At 47.0% G+C, this 22084-nt stretch overlaps 1 protein-coding gene across 6 annotated transcripts in view; it reads left to right on the top strand.

Moving 5' to 3' along the window:
- LOC138765221 (plasma membrane calcium-transporting ATPase 1-like) overlaps window positions 1-22084 on the top strand; it is a 249628-nt gene that overhangs the window by 212124 nt on the left and 15420 nt on the right. For 5 of the 6 annotated variants that reach the window (XM_069942198.1, XM_069942200.1, XM_069942199.1 and 2 more), the window contains 7 exons: window positions 3473-3560; window positions 5909-6015; window positions 10666-10857; window positions 12392-12605; window positions 13991-14202; window positions 16103-16210; window positions 17216-17398. In XM_069942198.1, the coding sequence (XP_069798299.1) occupies window positions 3473-3560; window positions 5909-6015; window positions 10666-10857; window positions 12392-12605; window positions 13991-14202; window positions 16103-16210; window positions 17216-17398 (1104 nt within the window). Of the gene's footprint in view, window positions 1-3472; window positions 3561-5908; window positions 6016-10665; window positions 10858-12391; window positions 12606-13990; window positions 14203-16102; window positions 16211-17215; window positions 17399-18254; window positions 18342-22084 lie in introns of all 6 variants that reach the window. The other variant, XM_069942201.1, reaches the window with a different exon arrangement.

The raw sequence follows: 22084 nt of genomic DNA, 5'->3' as shown, positions 1-22084 counted from the left end.
TGTGTGGTGGGTGTGTGGGTGTGGTGGGTGGGTGTGTGGGTGTGTGTGTGTGGGTGGTGTGTGTGTGGTGTGTGTGTGTGTGGTGGGTGGGTGTGTGTGTGTGTGTGTGTGGGTGGGTGTGTGGGTGGTGTGTGGTGGGTGTGTGTGTGGTGGGTGTGTGGGTGTGTGTGTGTGTGTGGGTGGGTGTGTGGGTGGTGTGTGGGTGGTGTGTGTGTGGTGTGTGTGTGTGTGGTGGGTGGGTGTGTGTGTGTGTGTGGTGGGTGTGTGTGTGTGAACATCTCCTTTTCCCAGTTTACTGTGACCCATTCTGCTGAACTTCACCACATTGTGTGCTGCAGTCCTGAGACCAGAAATAGCAGCAGGCCTCCATATCACCCAGCAAACCAATACACTGCCAACAGGTCTTTGGAAACCTGCCCTCCAATCTTCAACGACGCAGTCTCCCTCTCGGTTACAGAAAATCCGACCTGACCTATTCCAGGTGAACATCCTGTTCTGCTTCAACAAGAGGTTTCAGCACCTCAGCTGTTGCATAGGACGGAGAATATTTGAGCCAATGGAACATTTCATGAGCCGTAACTGAGTGATCTGATGATTTAATTAGAAATTATACCCATTAATATTAATGGATTGAAAGGTATTCCAAAGATATTTAGTGTCTGCCAATGGCCAATTGAGTTCCTGGCCAGGAGTGTCACAGAATCACGCAGCGTGGAAACAGGCCCAACCTGCCCATGCTGTCCAAAATGTCCCACCCACACCTGTCCTACCTCCCTGCGTTTGGCCCATATCCCTCCAAACCATCCTTGGATCCATCTAAATGTTTCTTAAACGTTGCCATAATGCTACCTCAACCACCTCCTCTAGCAGCCCGTTCCATACACCCATCACCCTCTGTAAAGAAAAAACATTACTTCTCAGGTTCCCATTAAAACTCTTCCCCCTTCACCTTTAATCTATGATTCTTGATTGCCCTACACTGGCCACCCGATCTATTTCCCTCATGATTGTGTGATGTTACTGTCTCTATTGACAGGAAGATGATCTGATTTGGATTACCAGGTTGTAACAATTCTCCAGGCTGAGTTCCACTCCTGAGAAGTTTGGATTCTCTATGCCATAACACAGATGTGGGGAGGTGGGACCTTGTGGTTCTACAGCTGTGGGGAGGTGGGACCTTGTGGTTCTACAGCTGTGGAGAGATGGGACCTTGTGGTTGTACAGATAATCATATAGCAATTACAGTCCAGAAACAGGCCATCTCAGCCCCTCTAGTCCACACCAATTTAAGTGATCTCCTTTAGTCCCACCTACCTGCTCCCTGCCCATAACCCTCCAATCCCCTCCTTTTAAATGACAAAATTGACCCTGCTGCAACCACCTCTTCCGGAAGGTCTTTCCACTCAGCTACCCCTCTCTGAGTGAAGAAGCTTCCTCTTATGTTACTTTAAAATTCTGCCCCCTAACCCTTAACTCAATACCCCTCGTTCCAATCTCACCTACCCTCAAGGGGAAGAGCCTATTCACATCTACTCTATCAATCTCCCTCATAATTTTATATACCTCTATCAAATCCCCCCTAAACCTTCTATGCACCCAATGAATAAAGATGAAGTCTACTCAGTCTTTCTCTTTATTCTAGGTACTACAATCCAGGCAACATTTTAGTAAATCTTCTCTACACCCTCTCTACCTTATTGATATCCTTCCTATAATTTGGAGACCAGAACTGCACACAATATTCCAAACTTGGCCTCACCAATGTCTTGAACAGTCTCAACATCACCTCCCAGCTCCTATATTCTATGCTATGATTTATAAAGGTCAGCTTACCAAAAGCTTTCTTCACTACCTTATCTACATGGGAATCCACTTTCAGAGATGTGGAGAAGTGATGCCTTGTTGTACAGATGTGGGGATTTGGGTCATGGTGGTTGTATTAATGTGGAGAGCTAGGTCCTTGTGGTTGTACAGATGTGGGGAGGTGGGATCTTGGGGAAGGAGATTCCCTTGTGAACCTCATTTAGTTGTGTGGGTAATAGAAGCAGTGAACTCTAGTCGCTGCAGATATGTTTGAAGTTGCAATGTTTGAGAATCTAAGCCAAATTTCTGAGCACAACTGATCTGTGGGTTGTCTGGAATGGGTCTGGCAAAGGCCATAGCCCCATAATGCTGATAGTTAGGAATGTCTGAATGTTTCAGCACAGTACAAGGCCATTTGGCCTAAATTGGAGCTGGTTTGGTTCCCCTTCCTGGCGCTTGTTCTGTAGCCCTGATGTTATTAACTTGGTTTAACACTTTTGGCCTCCAACCAGTATTAACCTTTCATCATATGTACTCCAGACTGGGTCCATGGGTAAACCTTTTCAGTATTGAAGTACAGTACGTGATTGGAGATTTTTTAAAAAGTCCTGTTGGTTGTTCTGGAAAACAAAGTTCAAACGGTTAATGCCCTTCCACTGCCCTGGCATTTTGTTCAATGAAAGGAAGATTCTTTAGTACCCTGCAAGATCAGCATGAGAGCACTGTTGTGGGGTTCAGTCAGGAGCCTGATGGCTGCGGGGAAGAAACTACCATTAAGCCTGCTGGTGCACACTTTCCTGCTCTTGCACCTTCTTCCAGATGGGAGGAGGGAGAAGAGAGGGTGTCCAGGGTGCGATGGGTCCTTCAGTGTGTCAGCTTCCTGTTCCAGGCAGCGGGAGATGTAGATGGAGTCCGAGGAGATGGGGGTCTAAGTGTTGTTCTGAAGTGCATTAACTGCCTTCTGCAGCTTCTTCCGGGCTCTAGGAGACCAGCTCCTGTCCCACGCTGTGATGCATGCAGTAATTATGGACCACCTGTAGAAATTGTTGAGGGACAAGGGGGTCATGCTGAACGGCCTTCATCCTCTGAGAAATAGAGGCGTTGAAGAGGGTGTCTGGAGGTACTGAAGTTCAGGTAGTCATCTTTAGTAGATGTGATGCCCCTATTTAAAGCTTGCTTGCATATGATGTGTGTTATTTTTGAAAGAGCAACAATCAAAGAGAGAAGTTTCTGAGTGAATTAAAACTGTGGGGAAGAAAATATTTGACCATTTAGGAAATTATTTGCTAAGTTGTAGTAGATGTGGGAAGGTCGTTTCCCACAGTGGGAGAGTCTAGGACAAGAGGGCACAACTTCAGGATTGAAAGGCGTCCACTGAGAACAGAGATGGGGAGGAATTTCTTAAGCCAGAGGGCAGTGAATCTGTGGAATTTGTTATGGAGGCCAGGTCAATTTAAGGAAATTGGTAAGTTCTTGATTAACTAGGGCATCAGAGGTTATAGGGAGAAGGCCGAGCAGTGGGGCTGGGTTGGAAAATGGATCAGCTCATGATTAAATGGTGGGGTAGGCTCAATGGGCTGAATAGCCTATTTCTGCTCCTGTGTCTTATGGTCTTATAATAAGCAATGATTGATTTGCTTCTTGAACCTTGCTTTGCTTTCTTCTTAAGGTGGAGCAAGAGCGTCTGGACAAGGTCTGGCCAAGTCTCCGAGTCCTTGCTCGATCGTCGCCAACAGACAAACACACGCTGGTCAAAGGTATTCTAGAGAATAACCCCCCACTGCACTGTTTCCTGCTGAACTGGATCTGCAGCCCAAAGGATATTGATGTACACTTCTATTTTTGATTGTAATTCAGATTGTGTAAGGCTTGGAGGAGGGGGTGGGTGGGGAAAGGATGAGGTAACTTGAGGCTGGTTTTGATCCCTGTGTCTGATGCAGGTGCAGAGCGTGTGATATTGAAACGGAAAGACATGAACTGTAATACTCAATAAGTCAAATGATAACTTGTACCTAAGCTACTCTCAGAATCAGGCCATTGGTGTTGGCATACATGTTTAAAGGACTTCATAAATCAAAGTATTGAATATAGGAGCTGGGATGTTATGTTAAAGACATTGGTGAGGCCAAATTTGGAGCTTTGTGTGCAGTTTTGGTCACCAAACTACAGGAAAGATATCAATAAGATAGAAAGAGTGCAGAGAAGATTGACTAGGATGTTGCCCAGACTTCAGGAACTGAGTTACAGCGAAAGGTTAAACATGTCAGGACTTTATTCCCTGGAGCAGAGAAGAATGAGGGGATTTGATGGAGGTATTTAAAATTATGAGGGGGACAGACAGAGTAAATGTAGGTCGGCTTTTTCCACTGAGGGTAGGTGAGATACAAACCAGAGGACGTTGGTTATGGGTGAAAGGGGAAATGTTTAAGGGCAGAGAGTGGTGAGAGTATGGGACGAGTTGCCAGCTGAGGTGGCGAATGCGGGCTCAATTTTAACATTTAAGGAAAATTTGGACAGGTACATGGATGGGAGGGGTGTGGAGGGTAATGCACTGGGTGCAGAGGTCAGTGGGACTAGGCAGAAAAATGGTTTAGCACAGACTAGAAGGGCCGAAGGGGCCTGTTTCTCTGCTCTAATGTTCTAGGGTTCTATAAAAAGTGAAAAGGAAATGGCATGCCAATAGAGAGGGCCAATTGTGTGCAATTCTAGACGTCCTCATGACAGAAAGGATGTGGAGGCTTTGGAAGGACTGCAGTATAAATTTACCAGGATGCTGTCTGGATTAGAGGTTAGGAGTTATGGGGAGAAGGTTGGACAGGGGTACCTTTATGATGTGCAGAAATTTGTTTTAGCCAAAGTGTGGTAAACCTGTGGAATTTGTTGCCAGAGGCAGTTGTGGAAACCAGGTCATTGGATGTATTTAAGACGGAAATTGATAGGTTCTTGATTAGCCAGGGAATCAAAGGTTCTGGGGAGAAGACCAGGAGATGGAGCTGAGTGGAAGAATGACTGAGTGACAGGGCAGACTCGATGGGCTGAATAGCCTATTTCTGCTTTTTGCCTCTTATGGCCTTGTGGGGTTTTGTTTTATCTGGAGAGTTGTCGGCTGAGGGGTAGAAGCTTATGGGGGTAGATCATCGAAATTTTCTTCCAGGGTACAAAATGTCAAACACTAGAGGATGTGTGGAAGGAGAAAGTTTAAAGGAGATATGCGGGGCAGGTTTTATTACACGCAGGGTGGTGGGGGCCCGCAATGGCTTCCACGAGCAGTGGTAAAAGCAGATACAATGGTGTTTCAGAAGCTTCTAGATAGACACAAGGATATGAGGGCATCACGGTCATTGAGATGTGGGCCAAAGGGCCTGCTCCTGTGCTGGGCTGTTCTATGATTTGTGGACTGCAATCTGTACAAAACAAAGCTCCTGTATCATTAACAAAATGAAGGGGGTTGAATCTGATCCACGTATAATTGATTTCCCTCATCGAAATCCTTAGCATGGGGTGGCCATTGAGTGGAGCCATCGAACATTCTAGCACAGAAAACAGGCCCTTCTAGTCTGTGCTAAACTATTATTCAGCCCGGCCCCAATGACCTGCACCCCAATCCATAGCCCTCCAAAACCGAACCACTCATGAACCAGTCCAAATTCTTGTTAAATTAAGCCCACATTCACCACTTCAGCTGGCAGCTCGTTCATTGCTGTTCAGTGTTGTTGATACTGGCTGGAAAATGAACCATCTCATTTACCTCTTGTCAACTAAGTTCATTGATGAGGTTTTGTGGCCTTCCTGGGACTCCAAAGTTACTGGACCAGTCATCTGGAGGGGTTCAATTGGGAAGGGGGCGGAGATATCCTCAAATCCCCCACTAACCCTCCTGCTGTACATCTTTCTCTGTGTGTGTCTCTGGCATAGAAATGAATGGAAACGTTTGGTGTGGTCACTGGTACAGGCTTTAGTGGCCACTGGTTATGTGATACCTTCGTGATTTCCAAGTTCAAAGCACTCTGAACTAGCATCATAAAGGCAGTCAAGCAGCCAACCAATGTCTTCCAATTAAATAGTCAAGGATGTGAGGTCAATGGAGTGTCTTTTGTTGAAACAGGTATTATTGACAGCACCATTGGAGAGATGCGGCAGGTGGTGGCCGTAACTGGAGACGGAACCAACGATGGGCCGGCACTGAAGAAGGCTGATGTTGGCTTCGCTATGGTACCCTTCCTTTTCCTCAATTATAATGCAAAGCCTCTAAATTATCTTTGGAGTTGATCAAGAAAATCGGGGGGGGGTCAAGTGCAATTGCCAAGAGGGAATACAAGGTGTTCTCCCTCCATTCTGCGAGTGGCAGTACCTGAGCCCACGGACAGACCTGTTGGTGTGGGGATTTGAAATGGTTGGACACTGGGAGGTGATACCTATTCAGAATCCGAATTTAGGAGTATTGTCCATTTAATACGAGATGAGAGTTTATTGTCACATCCAGAAGTATGATGTACTGGGGCTTTGAAATTCACCAACAATTATAGTTTCAACTCGATTACCACAAAGTGCCATGAGGTGGAAAAGGAGTTAATAAATGATACATATTGCAGTTAGATTTCTGCCATAATTTAAGGAAACATATTTATTTCAGCATAATGAGCAAAATTGCCCGTAAGGTTTGTGTACTTTGCACAGGAGACTTTCTGCATTCATTTGGTTAAGATTCACATGGGAACTGTTCTGTAAAACCATCCACATCTTGGATTAGCTCATTCTTCTAAATTCCCCTGGTTATAGATCGATCGTCAGAAGAATGAATGGGATCTTGTAGAAACGTAAAATTATGAAGGCCACAGATAATTTAAAGACAGCAAAGTTGTTTCCACTGGCTAGAATGGTTAGCGCAGCGCTGTTACAACTCGAATCTGACTCTGTCTGTCAGGAGTTTCTACGTTCTTCCCGTGTCTGAGTGGGTTTCCTCCCACCCTTCAAAACGTACCTGGGGCTGTAGATTAATTTGGGTGTAATTGGGCGGCACGAGTTTAAATGGCGAGAGTTGGCTTCTACTGTGCTGTGGAGAAAATTTTTGTTAAATTTAATTTGGATCGCAGCGACAGCGCAAGATTCAGGGGAGTAGGCTTGAGACAGAAGAACTGCTTTTCCCCATTGGTAGTGAATCTCTGGAATTCTCTGCCCAAGGAGTGGTGGAGACTGCCTCATTAAATGGATTAGAGTTTTGCATTAAGGGTTATGGGGAGCAGGCAGGGAGGTGGAGCTGAGCCAGATCAGCCGTGATCTCATTGACTAGCAGAGCAGGCGAGCTCATTGACTAGCAGAGCAGGCTCGCCGGGCCGGATGGTTGACTCCTGCTCCTTTTTCTAATGTTCCTCCTCGCCTCTTCTTATGAGGAAATGCCCCTGATTACAAGACCAGATTTTCTCTCACACACTAAGAGGGCCCAGGTGGAAAATCTGGTGTCGTTCCTCCAATTTACCAGTGGTCTTGGTGGGAAAGTACGAGGACACAGACAGACGGGAGTGGGACGCAGAACTGAAATGGTTGGCCTCCGGGAAGCTCCGGTCGCTGGTGCGGACAGAGCGAATGTGCTCAGTGAAGTGATCTCCCGGATCTAGATAATAGTGTCAAGTAGTTAAATCTCTGAATATGGCCTTCAAGATACAAGATTCCTTTATTATAGTACAGAACAGGTAATATTACATGGAATTGCCGTTAGTGCTGCCTGGCGCCCCGTATAGTACAAGAGAAAGAGAAGCAAAAGAGAATTCCGTCAGAGTCATCGAGTGTCCGTGAATTCGCCTCCAGCCCTCCTGCAGCCCAACAGATTGATCAAGAAGGCCTTCAGTTCCCGAGGCCATTCGGGAGCCCTTCCTTGCTCTCAGTACCCTCTCAAATCCCGGCTCTAATATCTCGTACCCACGAGCCAGTCTCCAGCAGCCCGTGAAGGTCCCCTGATTCCAAGTCGCCCGCAGCCTGTGTGGGTCCTTCAGCCGCTGATCACCCTCACTGGCTTGCCGCGGTGGTCACCGTCCTGCAGGGTCATCTCCTCAACTCAGGGTGGGGGGGGGGGTCTTCTCCCAGTTTCTAGTGTCCGCTGCTCCCCAGAGTCTGCAAACCCTCGTGGTGCGCTGCCCAGCACAGGCGCCTCCATCTTGGGCACAGGCCATGAGGTTGTATAAGGTTTTGGTTTAAAAACACCATCAGTTCCTTTAACTGGCCATTTAGAGCCTCCATGGAACAGGGCTCTGTCTCCTCTCTCCGCTGTCCTGGGCCCATACCAGTGGCAGATGCTGCCATTTTACAAGCCGAAAGAACAGGAGTTAACTATTGCGACCTGATGCTACTCACGCAAGGGTAATTGTTTTCGATGCTCCATTTATTCCTGTTTTAGTGAGAACTGAGCTGACTTTATTTAGCAGTGCAGCTGTGCCCAGCTCTACGCCAGGCTGTGAGACACTGCACACAGGGGCAGTCTGCCAGTTGGGCATTTCGGAAATTAGACTGCGAGGAAAGGAAAAGGCAGATGTCGCATTTCTCTGATTTGGAAAATAAACATTTAACATCTTAAAAATAACCAATCCTTCTGACAATTCGCTTATAAATCAGGCTGGCCAGCTGACAGAGTTTCATGAAACTTTTGATTGTCTTGTCAAATATAAACAGAGCATCATGCAATAAGTTTATGTGTCAATCTACAAGGGAAACAATTGGAATAAAAATTTGGATCATTTTAAAATAAAATGGGTTCTTAATAGGCAGTGCACATTTCTTGGGACAGTTTCAAGGCTGCGTTGCTGTGTGGCAGTTAGCGAGAAGGATGGAAAAACGCTGTTTCGTCAGGTTGTGTTTGTACAGTCAGATGACCATGAACTTGACTAGAATAAAGGTAACCAACTGGAAGCTCCCTCTAGTCAGTTGTGCTTTATCGTTCGTAGGCTTTCCATTCTGATATCGGGTGAACGAGCAGCTGACTCCTATGTTTCAAGTCGGGTGGCCTAGTCGTAGCTTCTGGAGCTTGCGAGGCTACAAGTTGGCTTCTTGCAGTTACCAGCCCTCCACAAAGAAGGCGACACAAATTGGGCGACCACTTCGCCCTACATCCGCCCTCCTGTGGGTCTGAGCTTAACCTTCCTCCAGCCAACCATTTCAGTTCGCTTCACTATTCCCACGCAGACATGTCTGTTCTCCACCCCATCCAATGACAGGGTGAGGCCAGACGTCAACTTGAGGAACAACCCACCATATTCCTCCTGGGGTAAACCACCAGAGTCTGCAGATGGTACAATTGAAGTCAAAACATAATGCTGGAGAAACTCAGCAGGTCACACTGTGAAATCTATATAGCAAAGATAAAAATATACTGTGTAACCAACGTTTCAGGCTGGAGCCCTTCATACCTTGATGAAGGGCTCCAGCCCAAAATATTGGTTCTAACCCAGTGGGTTTCAACCCTTTTCCTTTCCACTCACATCCCACTTTAAGTAATCCCTCGGCCATTGGTGCTCTGTGATTAGTAAGGGATTGCTTCAGGTGGGATGTGGGTGGGAAGGGAAGGTTGAGAATCACTGCTCCAGACCCAATTGTTACTGAAATATTTTGCTTGAGAAAAATTGTCATTGGGCCCATTTCCTTTGGAGTTCTGAAACCGTGCACATAACGAGTCAATTAGGAACGATTAAAACAGTGGTTTTCAAACTTTTTCTTCCCATCCACATCCCATCTTAAGCAATCCCTTACTTATCACAGAGCACTGATGGCATAGGGAATACTTAAAGTGGGAAGTGAGTGGAAAGAAAAAGGCTGAGAACTACTGGTCTATATCTTTATATTCTCCTGACAGGCTTAAACTTAATGACATGAACACTGATATCCTGAAGTTTAGATAACCCCCCCCCCCCAACTCTCTGTTTCCATCTCTTCTTTACATATTCTCATTCACACTTTTCTCTCTAATTTCCCCCCCCTCCCCAGTAGTTGCTCTCTTTTCCTTTTCCTATTTCTCCACCTCTCCTACATTCTGTCCATTACCTATTACCTCTTGGCCCCTCCTCAGATTCTTTCCCCCTTCATAATATCAGTCTCAGTAAAGGGTCTTGACCCAACTCGTTATCTGACCGTCGCTCCCCACGGTCTGACCTGCTGAGTCCCTACAGCAGCTCACTGTTTCCCAGAGAACTGTTCCACTTCAGGAGTGAAACATCAAAGTCTGCAGACGCGGTGATTGTAGTCAAAACATGGAAATGCTGGAGGAACTCTGCCGGTCCACACGAGGTGAAGATGTATCACCGATGTTTCGGGCCTGAACCCTTTTTCAATTCCCCGCCCAGGTCTCCCAGTGGCCACCCATTATCCCATTCCTTTGCTGACATGTCTGTCCGTGGTCCCGTGCACTGCCAGACTGAGACCACCCGCAAATTAGAAGAACAATACCCCATCTGCCATCTGGGCCTCCTCCAACTGGATGGCATTAACATTTACTTTTCAAGTTTCCATTAAACCCCCCACCCAATCTTCATCCTTGTCTCCTTCCCTCTACCATGTTCTCCCTCTCTCTCCCCTTTTCCTTCTGTCTCCTTTCACAGAACCAAAATCAATTCTCACCTCTCTCCATATCATATCAAATCAACACCTTTTGTCTGTTGGTCTGGACCCCTCCCATTCTTCTCCCAGTATTTAATTATCCCTGTGTATTTTCCCCCCCTTGAACCTTAAGGAAGTCATGCATCTTTGCCTCCTTCGGACGCTGCGAGACTTGCTGAGTTCCTCTAGCACTGCTATGTTTAGATGTCAATTAGTACAGCCTGCTTTGCAAAGAACAGTGCACGGCAGAGTTGCTGACCTGTTTTGGTTTGGATTTTAAAGGGCATCGCAGGGACAGACGTTGCCAAGGAGGCATCAGACATCATCCTGACGGACGATAACTTCACCAGTATCGTGAAGGCTGTGATGTGGGGCCGAAATGTGTACGACAGCATCTCCAAGTTCCTCCAGTTCCAGTTAACTGTCAACGTGGTTGCAGTTATCGTCGCTTTCACTGGAGCCTGCATCACACAGGTAGAACGAGGGGAGATTTGATCGAGGTCTTTAAAATTGAGGGGGACAGACAGAGTAAATGCAGGTCGGCTTTTACCACTGAGGGGAAGTGAGATACAAACCAGAGAACATGGGTTAAGGATGAAAGGGGAAAAGTTTAGGGGGAAATCACTTCACCCAGGGAGAGGTGGAGGGTGTGGAATAAGCTCAATTTTAACATTTAGGAAGAATTTGGGCAGGTACATGGATGGGAGATGTATGGAGGGGTATGAATTGGGTGCAGGTCGGTGGGACCAGGCAGAATAATAGTTTGGCGCAGACTAGAAGGGCCAAAGGGCCTGTCTTCTGTGCTGTAATGTTGTGTGGTTCTAATCAACGGGCCGCAATAAGCAGACTCCTGCTCCAATGCCTTGTTCTCCTATAGGTTGGATGGTTAATTAGCCCAATGTAAATGTCGGGTGTAATATGTGGAATTGATCAAAATGTGGGGAGGAAAAAATAGGAACAGTCTAAATGAATGGTTGATGACCTGCTTCATTTGAGGATGGAAATATTTTACCCAGAGTGGTGCGTACCTGGAATGGGCTGTCTGGAGTAGTGTTGGAAGCAGAATCAGTGGCAGTGTTTAACTCCGGGCGGGAAACCTTGTACCATGTGTGGGCCGGGTGGTGTGTGGGCCGGGTGGTGTGTGGGCCGGGTGGTGTGTGGGCCGGGTGGTGTGTGGGCCGGGTGGTGTGTGGGCCGGGTGGTGTGTGGGCCGGGTGGTGTGTGGGCTGGGTGGTGTGTGGGCCGGGTGGTGTGTGGGCCGGGTGGTGTGTGGGCCGGGTGGTGTGTGGGCCGGGTGGTGTGTGGGCCGGGTGGTGTGTTAGTGGTTGAATGGTGGGCCATACTGGTGCTACCATAAATGAAATTTTTAAAGTGCATTCACTCACTCAGACTTAAAGATTAGCCTTCGACACTCCAGAGAAAACAGCTGAAGACAGCGGGCTGGTTTGCACCAACAACCTGGGTTCGAATCTGCCACTGTCTGTCAGGACTTTGTAGGTTCTCCCCGCGACCGCGTTGGGTTCGCTCGATCTCCCTTGTTCCAAAGATGTACGGGGGGGATTTAATAGGTTCATAGGGTGTAATTGGGGGGGGGGGCTCATGAAAAAAAGTAAAGATCCAAGTTTGTCTGACTTCTCCCCGTATCTCATGCCCTCAAATCCAGGCCACAATCTTATTGAAAGATAATATTTGTGCGGGAGGAGGGGTGGGGGTCAAGATGGTTATTGCTGAGAGGAACTTCTCCCCTCATTGGAGAATTATGAATGAAAGCATGTTTTCAGGATAAAGGGAATGCGGTAAGAAATTACGCGCATGTTGTGGGTTTGTGGAATCTGCAGCCCTGAGACCTGTGGATGCAGATCGATGCTAAGAGGGATTTTTGGACAGTGGCAGTTGGAAGATGCTGGGAAGCAGATGCGAAGGTGGTGTTCAAGGCAGCCTTGATCTGGTGTAGTACGGCCGAGGGCTCTCATCCTCTCCTGCTCTCCTCTCTCAACTCCCAAACCAGGATTCTCCACTGAAAGCTGTTCAGATGCTGTGGGTAAACCTGATCATGGACACGTTTGCCTCCTTGGCCTTGGCAACTGAACCCCCGACCGAATCACTTCTGCTGCGCAAGCCTTATGGCAGGAACAAGCCGCTGATCTCCCGGACGATGATGAAGAACATCCTGGGCCATGGGGTTTATCAGCTCACCATCATCTTCACTCTTCTCTTTGCTGGTCAGTTTTGTCCGTGGTTTCCTGTGCCCGACTGGTGTGAACTTGTTACTGTGGCACTAACCACAGTAATGGAGTGGAGTGGGGGGGAGGGGAGGGAGTGGTTCTTTTAGTTGTGATTCAGTCCAGTGACTTCACTTGGGTGCTGAATGGATGCCTCCAGGGTCAGTGCCAAGAGGGGGCATTCACAGGCATGGCCCCCCCTCCTTTCAAGGTGCTGTGACCACCCCCCCCCATACGCTCGTGGCCATCGCTCACTGTCAGACCTGCCCCTGTCCCCACCCGTGTCGCCAAGAGTCACTAGCGTCCAGCTTGACGCACGCTGGTGACTCTCCACCCAATAAAACCAGCGCTTTCGGCTCCTACGTCAGAGGGGTGAAGGAAGTTTACATCAGTTTGGCAGTTAGACCCCCCCTCCAGCTGAGTGAGGTTATGACTGTTGGACTGTGCCCCTCCCAGTCCTGGTAACCCTAATGCCCCCCACTAACCTGGCACCGACTCTGCTCCAGCACGTTAATAGTTCCTTATGTAGAGTGATGGGCATGTCACAAGAAGATCACCAGACATGACACAGGATAATGTCCAAACTAAGAGTGGCCTCCACAGGGGATATTGAGGCAGCAATCCCACCAGTCCAGAACTTCTCCCACTTTAGAAGCACAGGAGAGTCACAGTTCTGTTCTCTGTGCCAAGGTTTGATTGCCTCGATCGTGAATAATGCACCAAGACCAGCAAACTGCCTGGTTGTAGTAACCTTTATCTGCTGGAGGAACTTAGAGGGTCAGAAGATAGTGAACGTAGCCAGCTGCGTCACCGGCTCTGACCTCCTGTCCATTCTAGACATCTCCGTGTGGCGATGCCTCAAGAAGGCAGCCAACATCATAAAGGACCATCCTCCTCTCCCCCACCCTCATCACTCTGGTCACAACCGCTTCTCACTGCTACCTTCGGACTGAAGCCTGAAAACCAGTTCAAAAACAGTTTCTTTCCAACAGCTCTCAGGCTCTTGAACCTCCCCTTGGTTTACTCATCAGGGTCTGTTGCAGGACATCTTTTTGCACTCTGGTAACCGTGACTACTGTCTCTTTTAATTTAATCACATTATTTTACTATTAAGATTAGTGCCACGCTTTTACAGCGCCAGTGATCAGGACCAAGGTTCTGTCTGTAAGAAGTTTGTACGTTCTCCCCGTGTCTGTGTGGGTTTTCACCGGGGGCTTCCGGTTTCCTCCCACCTTCCGAAACGTACTAGGGAGTGTAAATTAATTGGTTGTAATTGGGCGGCTCAGACTCGTGGGCCGAAAGGGCCTGTTACTGCGCTGTACGTCTAAATGTAAAGTACCTGTAAATTTCGATACTTTCATGACAATAAATTCGTGCTTTGGCAGGGGAGAAGTTTTTTGACATCGACAGTGGGAGAAACACTCCCCTCCACTCCCCTCCAACTGAACATTATACCATCGTCTTCAACACCTTTGTGATGATGCAACTCTTCAATGAGATCAACGCTCGCAAAATCCACGGGGAGCGGAACGTGTTTGAAGCCATTTTCCGAAACCCAATCTTTTGCAGCATTGTGGTGGGGACATTTCTCATCCAGGTAACTGTGCTATTCAGGGTGGGTGGGCTTCGGGATTGGGGGTGTGGAGAGCACAGAGGCCAGGTTGGTTGAGGTACCATGTACCTCGGCTAACTTGCGGTTGCTTCACCTTTGGATCTTCTCTGTGAGAATACATGGAATTCCAAAAGGCAAATGTTGTCCCTTCATTGCTGGAGGGATTGAATTGAAGGTTGTGCTGCAACTGTACAAGGTCCTGGTGAGGCCGCACTTCGAGTGCTGCGTGAAGTTCTGTTCTCCTTGCCTGAAGAAGGATCTACTGGCTTTGGAGGTGGTGCAGAGGAGGTTCACCAGGTTGATTCTAGAAATGAAATGAGTTCTTGAAGAGAGTTGAAGAGCGGGGAACTGTACTTAACGGGAGTTGAGAAGGATGAGTGGATATTTCATAGAAACAGGGAAATAGTTCCTACTGGCAGATAGTTGACTAGAACTACGCGGCATATCCTTAAGATTCAGGGGAGATGATTTAGGACAGAGATGAGGAATGGCTTCTCCCAGAATCTGTAGAATTCACTGCCCAATACAACAGTGGAGGCTGCCTCATTATCTAAGACATAGATTTTTCAATCATTGGGACCCATCTTGGCATTCTGGGCGAGTCCCATTTGCATGAATTTCCCTGTATCCCTCTAACCCAGTGGTTTTCACACTTTTTCTTTCCACTCACATCCCACTTTAAGTAATCCCTATGCCATCAGTGCTCTGTGATCAGTGAGGGATCACGTAAGGTGGGATGTGGGTGGGAAGGGAAGGTTGAGATTCACTGCTCTAGACCCAATTGTTACTGAAATATTTTGCTTGAGAAAAATTGCCATTGGCCAATTTCCTTTGGAGTTCTGAAACCCTGCACATAACGAGTCAATGAGGGACGATTAAAACAGTGGTTTTCAAACTTTTTCTTCCCACTCACACACACCTTAAGCAATCCCTTACTTATCACAGAGCACCAATGGCATAGGGATTACTTAAAGTGGGATATGAGTGGAAAGAAAAAGGTTGAGAACCACTGGTCTAAACCTTTCCAATCATAAATCTATCCAAATGTCTTCTGAGCAGCAAACTGTACTCGTTTCTACAGCTTCCTCTGGCTGTTCATTCTAGACACAGACCACCCTCTGGGTGAGATATTTATCCCTCGCGTCTCTTTTAAATTGCTTTTCAGCCACCTTAACCCTACGGCCTCCAGTTTTAGAATCATCGTGCCCCTGGTGATGGTTATAAGATCACCTCCAGCCTCCTACACTCCAGGAAATCTTATGCAAATTGGGGAATGGTGTAAAATTGAGGCCTTCACCATCTCTCCCAGGGGATAGATTTTAATTAGGGCAGCCGGGTTAGCACAGTAGTTAGTGTATAGCACTATGAACAGTACCAGAGACCAGGTTGAAATCTCGCGCTGTCTGTAAGGAGTTTGTACGTTCTCCCTGTGTCTGTGTGGGTTTCCTCCGGGCGCTCTGGTTTCCTCCCGACCTTCAGAACGTATGGGGGTTGTAGGTCATTTGGCCCATTGGAGCGACGTGGGCTTGAAGGGCAGAAGAGCTTGTTTAAATTTATTTAAATTTCGATAGACAGCACAGTAACAGGCCACAAGTCCGCACTGTCCAATTTACACTCAATTAATGTTTTGAACGATGGGAGGAAACCACTCAGGGAAAACCCACGCAGACGTGGGCGGAACACACCAACTCTCCAGACAGTGCAGGATTTGCACCCTGGCCACAATTGCTGGCGTAGTAATGGCATTGCGCTAACTGCTACGCCAACTGTGCCACCATTTTAATGTGCTGTAAGTCTCTTTTTTTTAAATTTGGAAACCAGTACAGCAGCCACTAATCCAACAAGTGGGGGGGGGTGTCTGATACTTGAACATTTTTTGTTGCAGATCATCATTGTGGAATTTGGGGGCAAACCGTTCAGCTGCTCTGGCCTCAGTCTAGACCAGTGGCTGTGGTGTACGTTCATTGGGGTTGGAGAGCTTCTGTGGGGTCAGGTATGTTGGTTCGTTCACCCTCTGCTGCACGCATCACATCACGACCTCAGCGCATCGCCGTCGCCAGCTGGGCTGTATGATGTGGTCTTGGTTTAGGGTGGTGGGTGGGTGAGTTTGGGCTGTTCCTTTCCCCAGGAGACAAAGTGCTTCCCATTGAAGGGAGGCAGGGAAGGTCACCCCTCTGTGAACAGGGAGAGTCACCACCATCTCTGTCAGGAGAGAGTGTCTGCTCCCCTCGCCTCCCCCATAGACAATACTCCCCTCAGTGGATAGAGAGGGTCCCTCTCGCCCCCCCCCCCCCCCTTAGTCAGAGCTTCCCCCTCCTTCAGTGGATAGAGAAGCCCACTGCCTTCCTTTTAGAGATGGAGGGCTATGGACAGGGTGCAGGTCAGTGGGGCGAAGGACGAGGCAGAATAAAGTTCAGTACAGATTAGAACTGTAATGTTCTATGGCTCACTCCATCTAGACATCCCATGTGTGGTGTAATTAAGCAGTGCAGAATTTCAGATAAATCTCTTGGGACAGAGCAAAGGTAATACCATTTTACTGGCATGGGGTTCATTCAGGAGTCTGATAACAGCAAGAAGGAAATGGCTCTTGAATCTGGCGGTGTGTGATCGTGATAGGAGTGGGGTGAAGAGAGTGTGGTTGGAGTGGGATGAGTGTTTTAATCTGTTGGCTGTTTTCCAAGGCAGTGGGAATAAGTGGAATCGGTGGAGGGGAGGTGTGTGTGTGAGATGGCCTGAGCCATGTCCACAACCGTCTGCAGTTTCTTGCTGTATTGCGATGGGTGGGATTAGAACTCCATACCCTTTGAATTAAGAGTTGAGAATGCAAATTACTGAGCTGCAGCTGACGTTAACCTTGGCTGGCATTGGTCTTGTGCTTCATCAGGAACATGGCAGGAGACATTGTGGCTTTCCAGCTACATAGGGCTTCTGTCCCCTCCCCTTAACCACCCTTCAGCTTTCAGCGTGACAACAGCAGGTTGAAACCCATTTCCAGGTAATCTCCACAATCCCAACAAGCCGGCTGAAGTTCCTGAAGGAAGCAGGCCACGGGACAACGAAAGATGACATCCTCGAAGGAGAGCTGATGGAGGACAATGACATGATTGACCACGCGGAGATGGAGCTGCGGCGGGGCCAGATCCTCTGGTTCAGAGGCCTTAACCGAATCCAGACTCAGGTACGCTGACAAACTCCCAACTCTCCACAGCAAAGGACCAGTGACTGGAAGCTCTCCTGAAGGAATTAGACCACATGCCCCCCCCCCCAAAACCCCCTCCCCAAAATCTGCCAGTGCCCACCTTCTTCACCAAGTGCTTCACTCAACTGATGTTTTGTTCTGTTTTACGTAAGACAATATTTATTGTAAAAGGTCCCTTCTCTAGGTAATGTCCACCCAGACTTGTCTCAAATTGTACTCAAATTCTTGTCTACCTGACCAAAAGCAACCAGTCCTCCAGGAATTCTGCTCTTCTACCTTTCCCCCTCTCTTACTGTTGTATTTTTCTATATGCATGTATCCCTTTGCCATGTTATTCTTGTTGGGGTGCTTGACGTTGTCGAGTGTAACTTGGACTCAACTATTCCTTTCCATTTTAGATGTTTTGCTTTCTGTTCCTCTTCATTTTCCCCTCTCTACCTCTGTGTCTTCCTTGCGCATTCACTACTTCTGTTTATTTTTCCCCCCTCTGTCATTCTCGACTCTTCCCCCCGCCTTGCATCGTTTTCTTGTCTCCCCGGCTCACCCACCCTCCTCCTGCCCCTCTCTGCTGCCTCCCTCGCCATTTTCCACTCCCTCTCCCACTTTATCCCTGTTCCTGCCTTATCTCAATGCACCCCCACCTCTTCCATCTTCTCCTCCCCTCCCCCCCCCCCCCGACAACCTCTCGGCTTCTCCACCCCAATCTCTGTCCTTCCCCATGTCTTTGCACCCCAGCCTCTCCCACTTCCCTCCTCCAGTTTCTCTCTCTCTCTCGCTCTCTTTCTCTCTCTCTGCAATATGGAGCAAAGCTGTTTTATTCTCTGATTGTTTGCAGATGGGCGTAGTGAACACATTCCAAGGTGGACCTTCCTTGCAGGGAGCGCTGAGACGGCAGCCCTCTATAATCAGCCAGCACCACGATGTAAAAAATCTTTCTACCCCAACACATGTAGTGCTTTCTACTGGCAATTCTACTCCTGCTTCTACTACTACCACTGTGGGGCGTGAGTGCTGGTTTCTTAAAAACTGCATGAGATTAATATCATCTCTGTCCATGCACTTAACCTTGACTATCCTTTTTCCCCTTTTAGTTTCTGAATGTTCTCATTTCAGCCTTTTGTTTGAGTTCTGCTTTGATTTCCAAGGTTGCTGCTTCTATACCATAGAACCATAGAGCACAGAAACAGGCCCTTCCAGCCTGTACCGAGCGATTAAACATCTTTCCTTCTTTCACAGGAATGAAGTGTTTCAGATAAAAGATGTCACCTTTTTTTTTTAAATCTAAAAAAGATAGGGATGAATTGACGATATGGATTTATTTTTTTAAAACCCATCAGTTGGACTTAAATGGTGCACTCTGGTCCCATGCATTCTACGAAAACAAGCCATATACATTAACACCATTCTTTTGTTTTTTCCTTTATTTCAGACTGTTTTGTAATAAGGACATTTAATCACTTTTGATGTTGGGAAGCTTGACATTAGGATCCTGTTTAATAATCCAGAAGTTAAATCATCTTAATTGCATTACAAGCCCTCCCAAGGAACAAGGATAGTTCGAGACTTTCTCAGCAGATTGATTAATCTCAGCCTGCATTCAATGAGCAGTTTGTTTCTTTCACCCCCCCCCCACCCAAAAAAAAAGGCTCCTTGCCTTGTAAATCAATTCTGTTTGGGGCAACAATGGGAGCAGGAGAAGGCCATTCAGCCCACTGTGCCTGCTGCCCCATTTTGGAAGATCATCACTGAACTTCATCCTTCCCCTTCCTTTCTCCTCCCTGGTTCCCACGCCCTTTGATTCCCTTCTATCTCTCCCATCCGTCGATGATTCCTCACATCTTAACGACGAATGTGCAGTGATTTATGTGTGTGTGGGCTAAGAAATGAGAATTATGTTATCGGAGCTTCAATGAATGGACAGGACACTGTTAACACTGTTGTTTCACCTTGTTTTAAGTCATGGAAAGGTGCTGTGAGAATTGACCTGGTACCTGTCGTAAATAATGCTGTTGACATCCATTTTGACAGAGCTCAGGTCAGGATTGTTTGGTAAATCCAGGGGTGTCACGTTATAAAGTGCTGGAGTAACTCAGCAGGTCATGCAGTTTCCATAGGAAGCAAAGATTCATCAAGACTCTTCATCAAGACTCAGACCCAAAACATTGGTTATCTACCTTTGCTTCTTATCGATGCTGCACAACCTTGTTTCTTCAGCGTGTTTGTGTATTAAACCACAATCACAGTGCCTGCAGACTTTCTAGTTTAACAGAAAATCATAGAACATTAGGAGCACAAACAGGCCCCTTCAACCCTTTTGTGCCAAACCATTTTATTTTGCCTAGTCCCTCTGACCTTCACCCAGTCCATATCCCCTCCCATCCATGTTCCCGTCCAAATTCTTCTTAAATGTTAAAATTGAGCCCACATTCACTTCAGCTGGCAGCTTGTTCCACACTCCCACCACCGTCTGTGTGAAGAAGTTCCCCCTAAACCTTTCCCCTTTCACTCTTAACCTCTATCCAGTCCCTTCTTGGAACTCAAACCCGCCGCTCCTGGTAGCAGACTCTTGAATCTCTTCTGTACCCCTTTCCAATTTCCATGTCTTGGTGCCCAGAAATGCTCGCATTTATCTAAAACGTAGTCTCACAAGGTCAGTGCCTCTGTCCTCTGGTTTGTATCTCACCTCCCCTCAGTGGAAAAAGGCGACCTACATTTACTCTGTCTGTCCCCCTCATAATTTTAAATACCTCCATCAAATCTCTCCCCTCACTCTGCGACGCTCCAGGGAATAAAGTTCTAACCTGTTTAACCTTTCCCTGTAACTCGGTTCCTGAAGTCTGGGCAACATCCAAGTAACTTGCTCTTTTTGTATTCATTACCTTTTCTGGGAACTGGCAGCTTTGTTGAGTTCAAAACATTTTGGGTCAAAACACAGATTACATTGGAATTGTCAAATTGTACATTCAGCTTCCTTGTGTATCAGGGCAAAGGGAGAGGGGAATCTCCATCCCGATCTCTCGTTCAGTAATTGCACTTTAGAAACCCCATTTTGTTGCAGACACAATATTGGACAAGTTGCAGAACCGTACAGCAGACAAACAGGCCCCTCAGGCCCAACTTGCCTATACTGATCGAGATAGCTTCCAGAGCTGGTCCTCTTTACTTTCATTCAGCCCATATCCCTCCAAACTTTTTCTATCTATGTACCTGTCCAAATTTCCTTTAAACGCAACTGTCCTCACCTCTACCACTTCCTCTGGCAGGTCCACCACCCCTTTTGTGAGATAAAGTTACCCTTCAAGTCCCTTTCAAATCTTGCCACTCTCACCTCAAATCCATGCTCCCTAGTTTTAGACCTTCCTATCCTTGGTAAAATGTTGTGGTCATTCGCCTGATCCACGCCCCTGATGATTCTCCCTGCAAGGCCATCATTCAGCCTCCCAAGCAGCAAAGGAAAATTAAAATCTGCAGCCTATCCAGTCCCTTCTGGAACTCAACCCCACTGCTCCTGGTAGCAAACTCTTGACTCTCTTCTTGCACCCCTTTCCATGGCTTAGTGACCAGAAATGCTCACAGTTACCCAAAACGTAGTCTCACGAGTGGCTTGTACAGTTTCAACATGACGTCCCTACTCCTGTACTCAGTGCTCTGAGAGGCAATGCAAACTTGCCAAATGCAGTCTTCACCACTCTGCCTCTTTGAATTGTGACATTCCTGGGGATGGTGTGGTAAATGAACAGTAAGGCTACAATCGTTCCTCTTCCAATATTCTTTGCACCTCTGATGGACGAGTTTTATTCACTATTGATCCATCTTGTGTAATTGTTTGAGTGTTTTGAGATTATTGAGTTATGAGAAATTCCTTGTGTTAATGCACATGAATTGACTTCACAAGAAAAAACTAGTGAACTCTTGATATTCAGCTCATTTATTTTTACAGTGAAGCAAAAGAGCTACTGAGTGAATTCTAAGCCCCTTTAATCTACTGGAAGCATCGAGTTGAACATTTAATTCAAGAGGGTCGGATGTAGTTCACGATCATACCTGGGTGTGGTAATATCTGCCATGAGATACCACAGTCTGCAGATGCTGTGATTGTAGTAAAAACACATCGAAATGCTGGAGGAACTCAGCTGGTCTTTTCAGTGCCCATAAAGTTATATTGCCGACGTTTCTGGCCTGAGCCCTTCTTCAAGGAATAAGCAAAGATTAGCAGTAATGTCTGCCTCACAACTAAATGGGATAATATTCTCATGGTTTCCCTGTATTAACACTAAATATCAGCAGATAAATAAAGGGATTGGAGAGCCAGTTTTTCCAAGTAGCTCATTAATGTTTGGCCATTTAAATCGAAGTTCAAATTTATTGTCAGACTACATACATGACATCATGTACGGGATTCTTTTTTCCTGCGGGCCAGGGAGAATTTTTTAATAACCTTATTAACTGGAGCAGAGGAATATTTCTGGACTCGGGTGAAGAGTTAGCTGCGGAGCTGGAAACTATTGTAGTTCTGTGCCCATAACGGTCAGTTGATCCAGGAGGAAACCATTGCCACTTACTGAGTTCCCCATTGCACGTGTGTTCGACCTTCGGCTGAGGTTGGCAGGAATGACCGTGCAATCTTCTCGAACAGTGATAGATCATTCATTTCTAATACATGAC

This window comes from Narcine bancroftii, chromosome 5 (assembly GCF_036971445.1).
Source record: "Narcine bancroftii isolate sNarBan1 chromosome 5, sNarBan1.hap1, whole genome shotgun sequence".
NCBI classification, from domain to species: domain Eukaryota; kingdom Metazoa; phylum Chordata; class Chondrichthyes; order Torpediniformes; family Narcinidae; genus Narcine; species Narcine bancroftii.
This window is presented reverse-complemented; position numbering and strand designations above follow the sequence as displayed.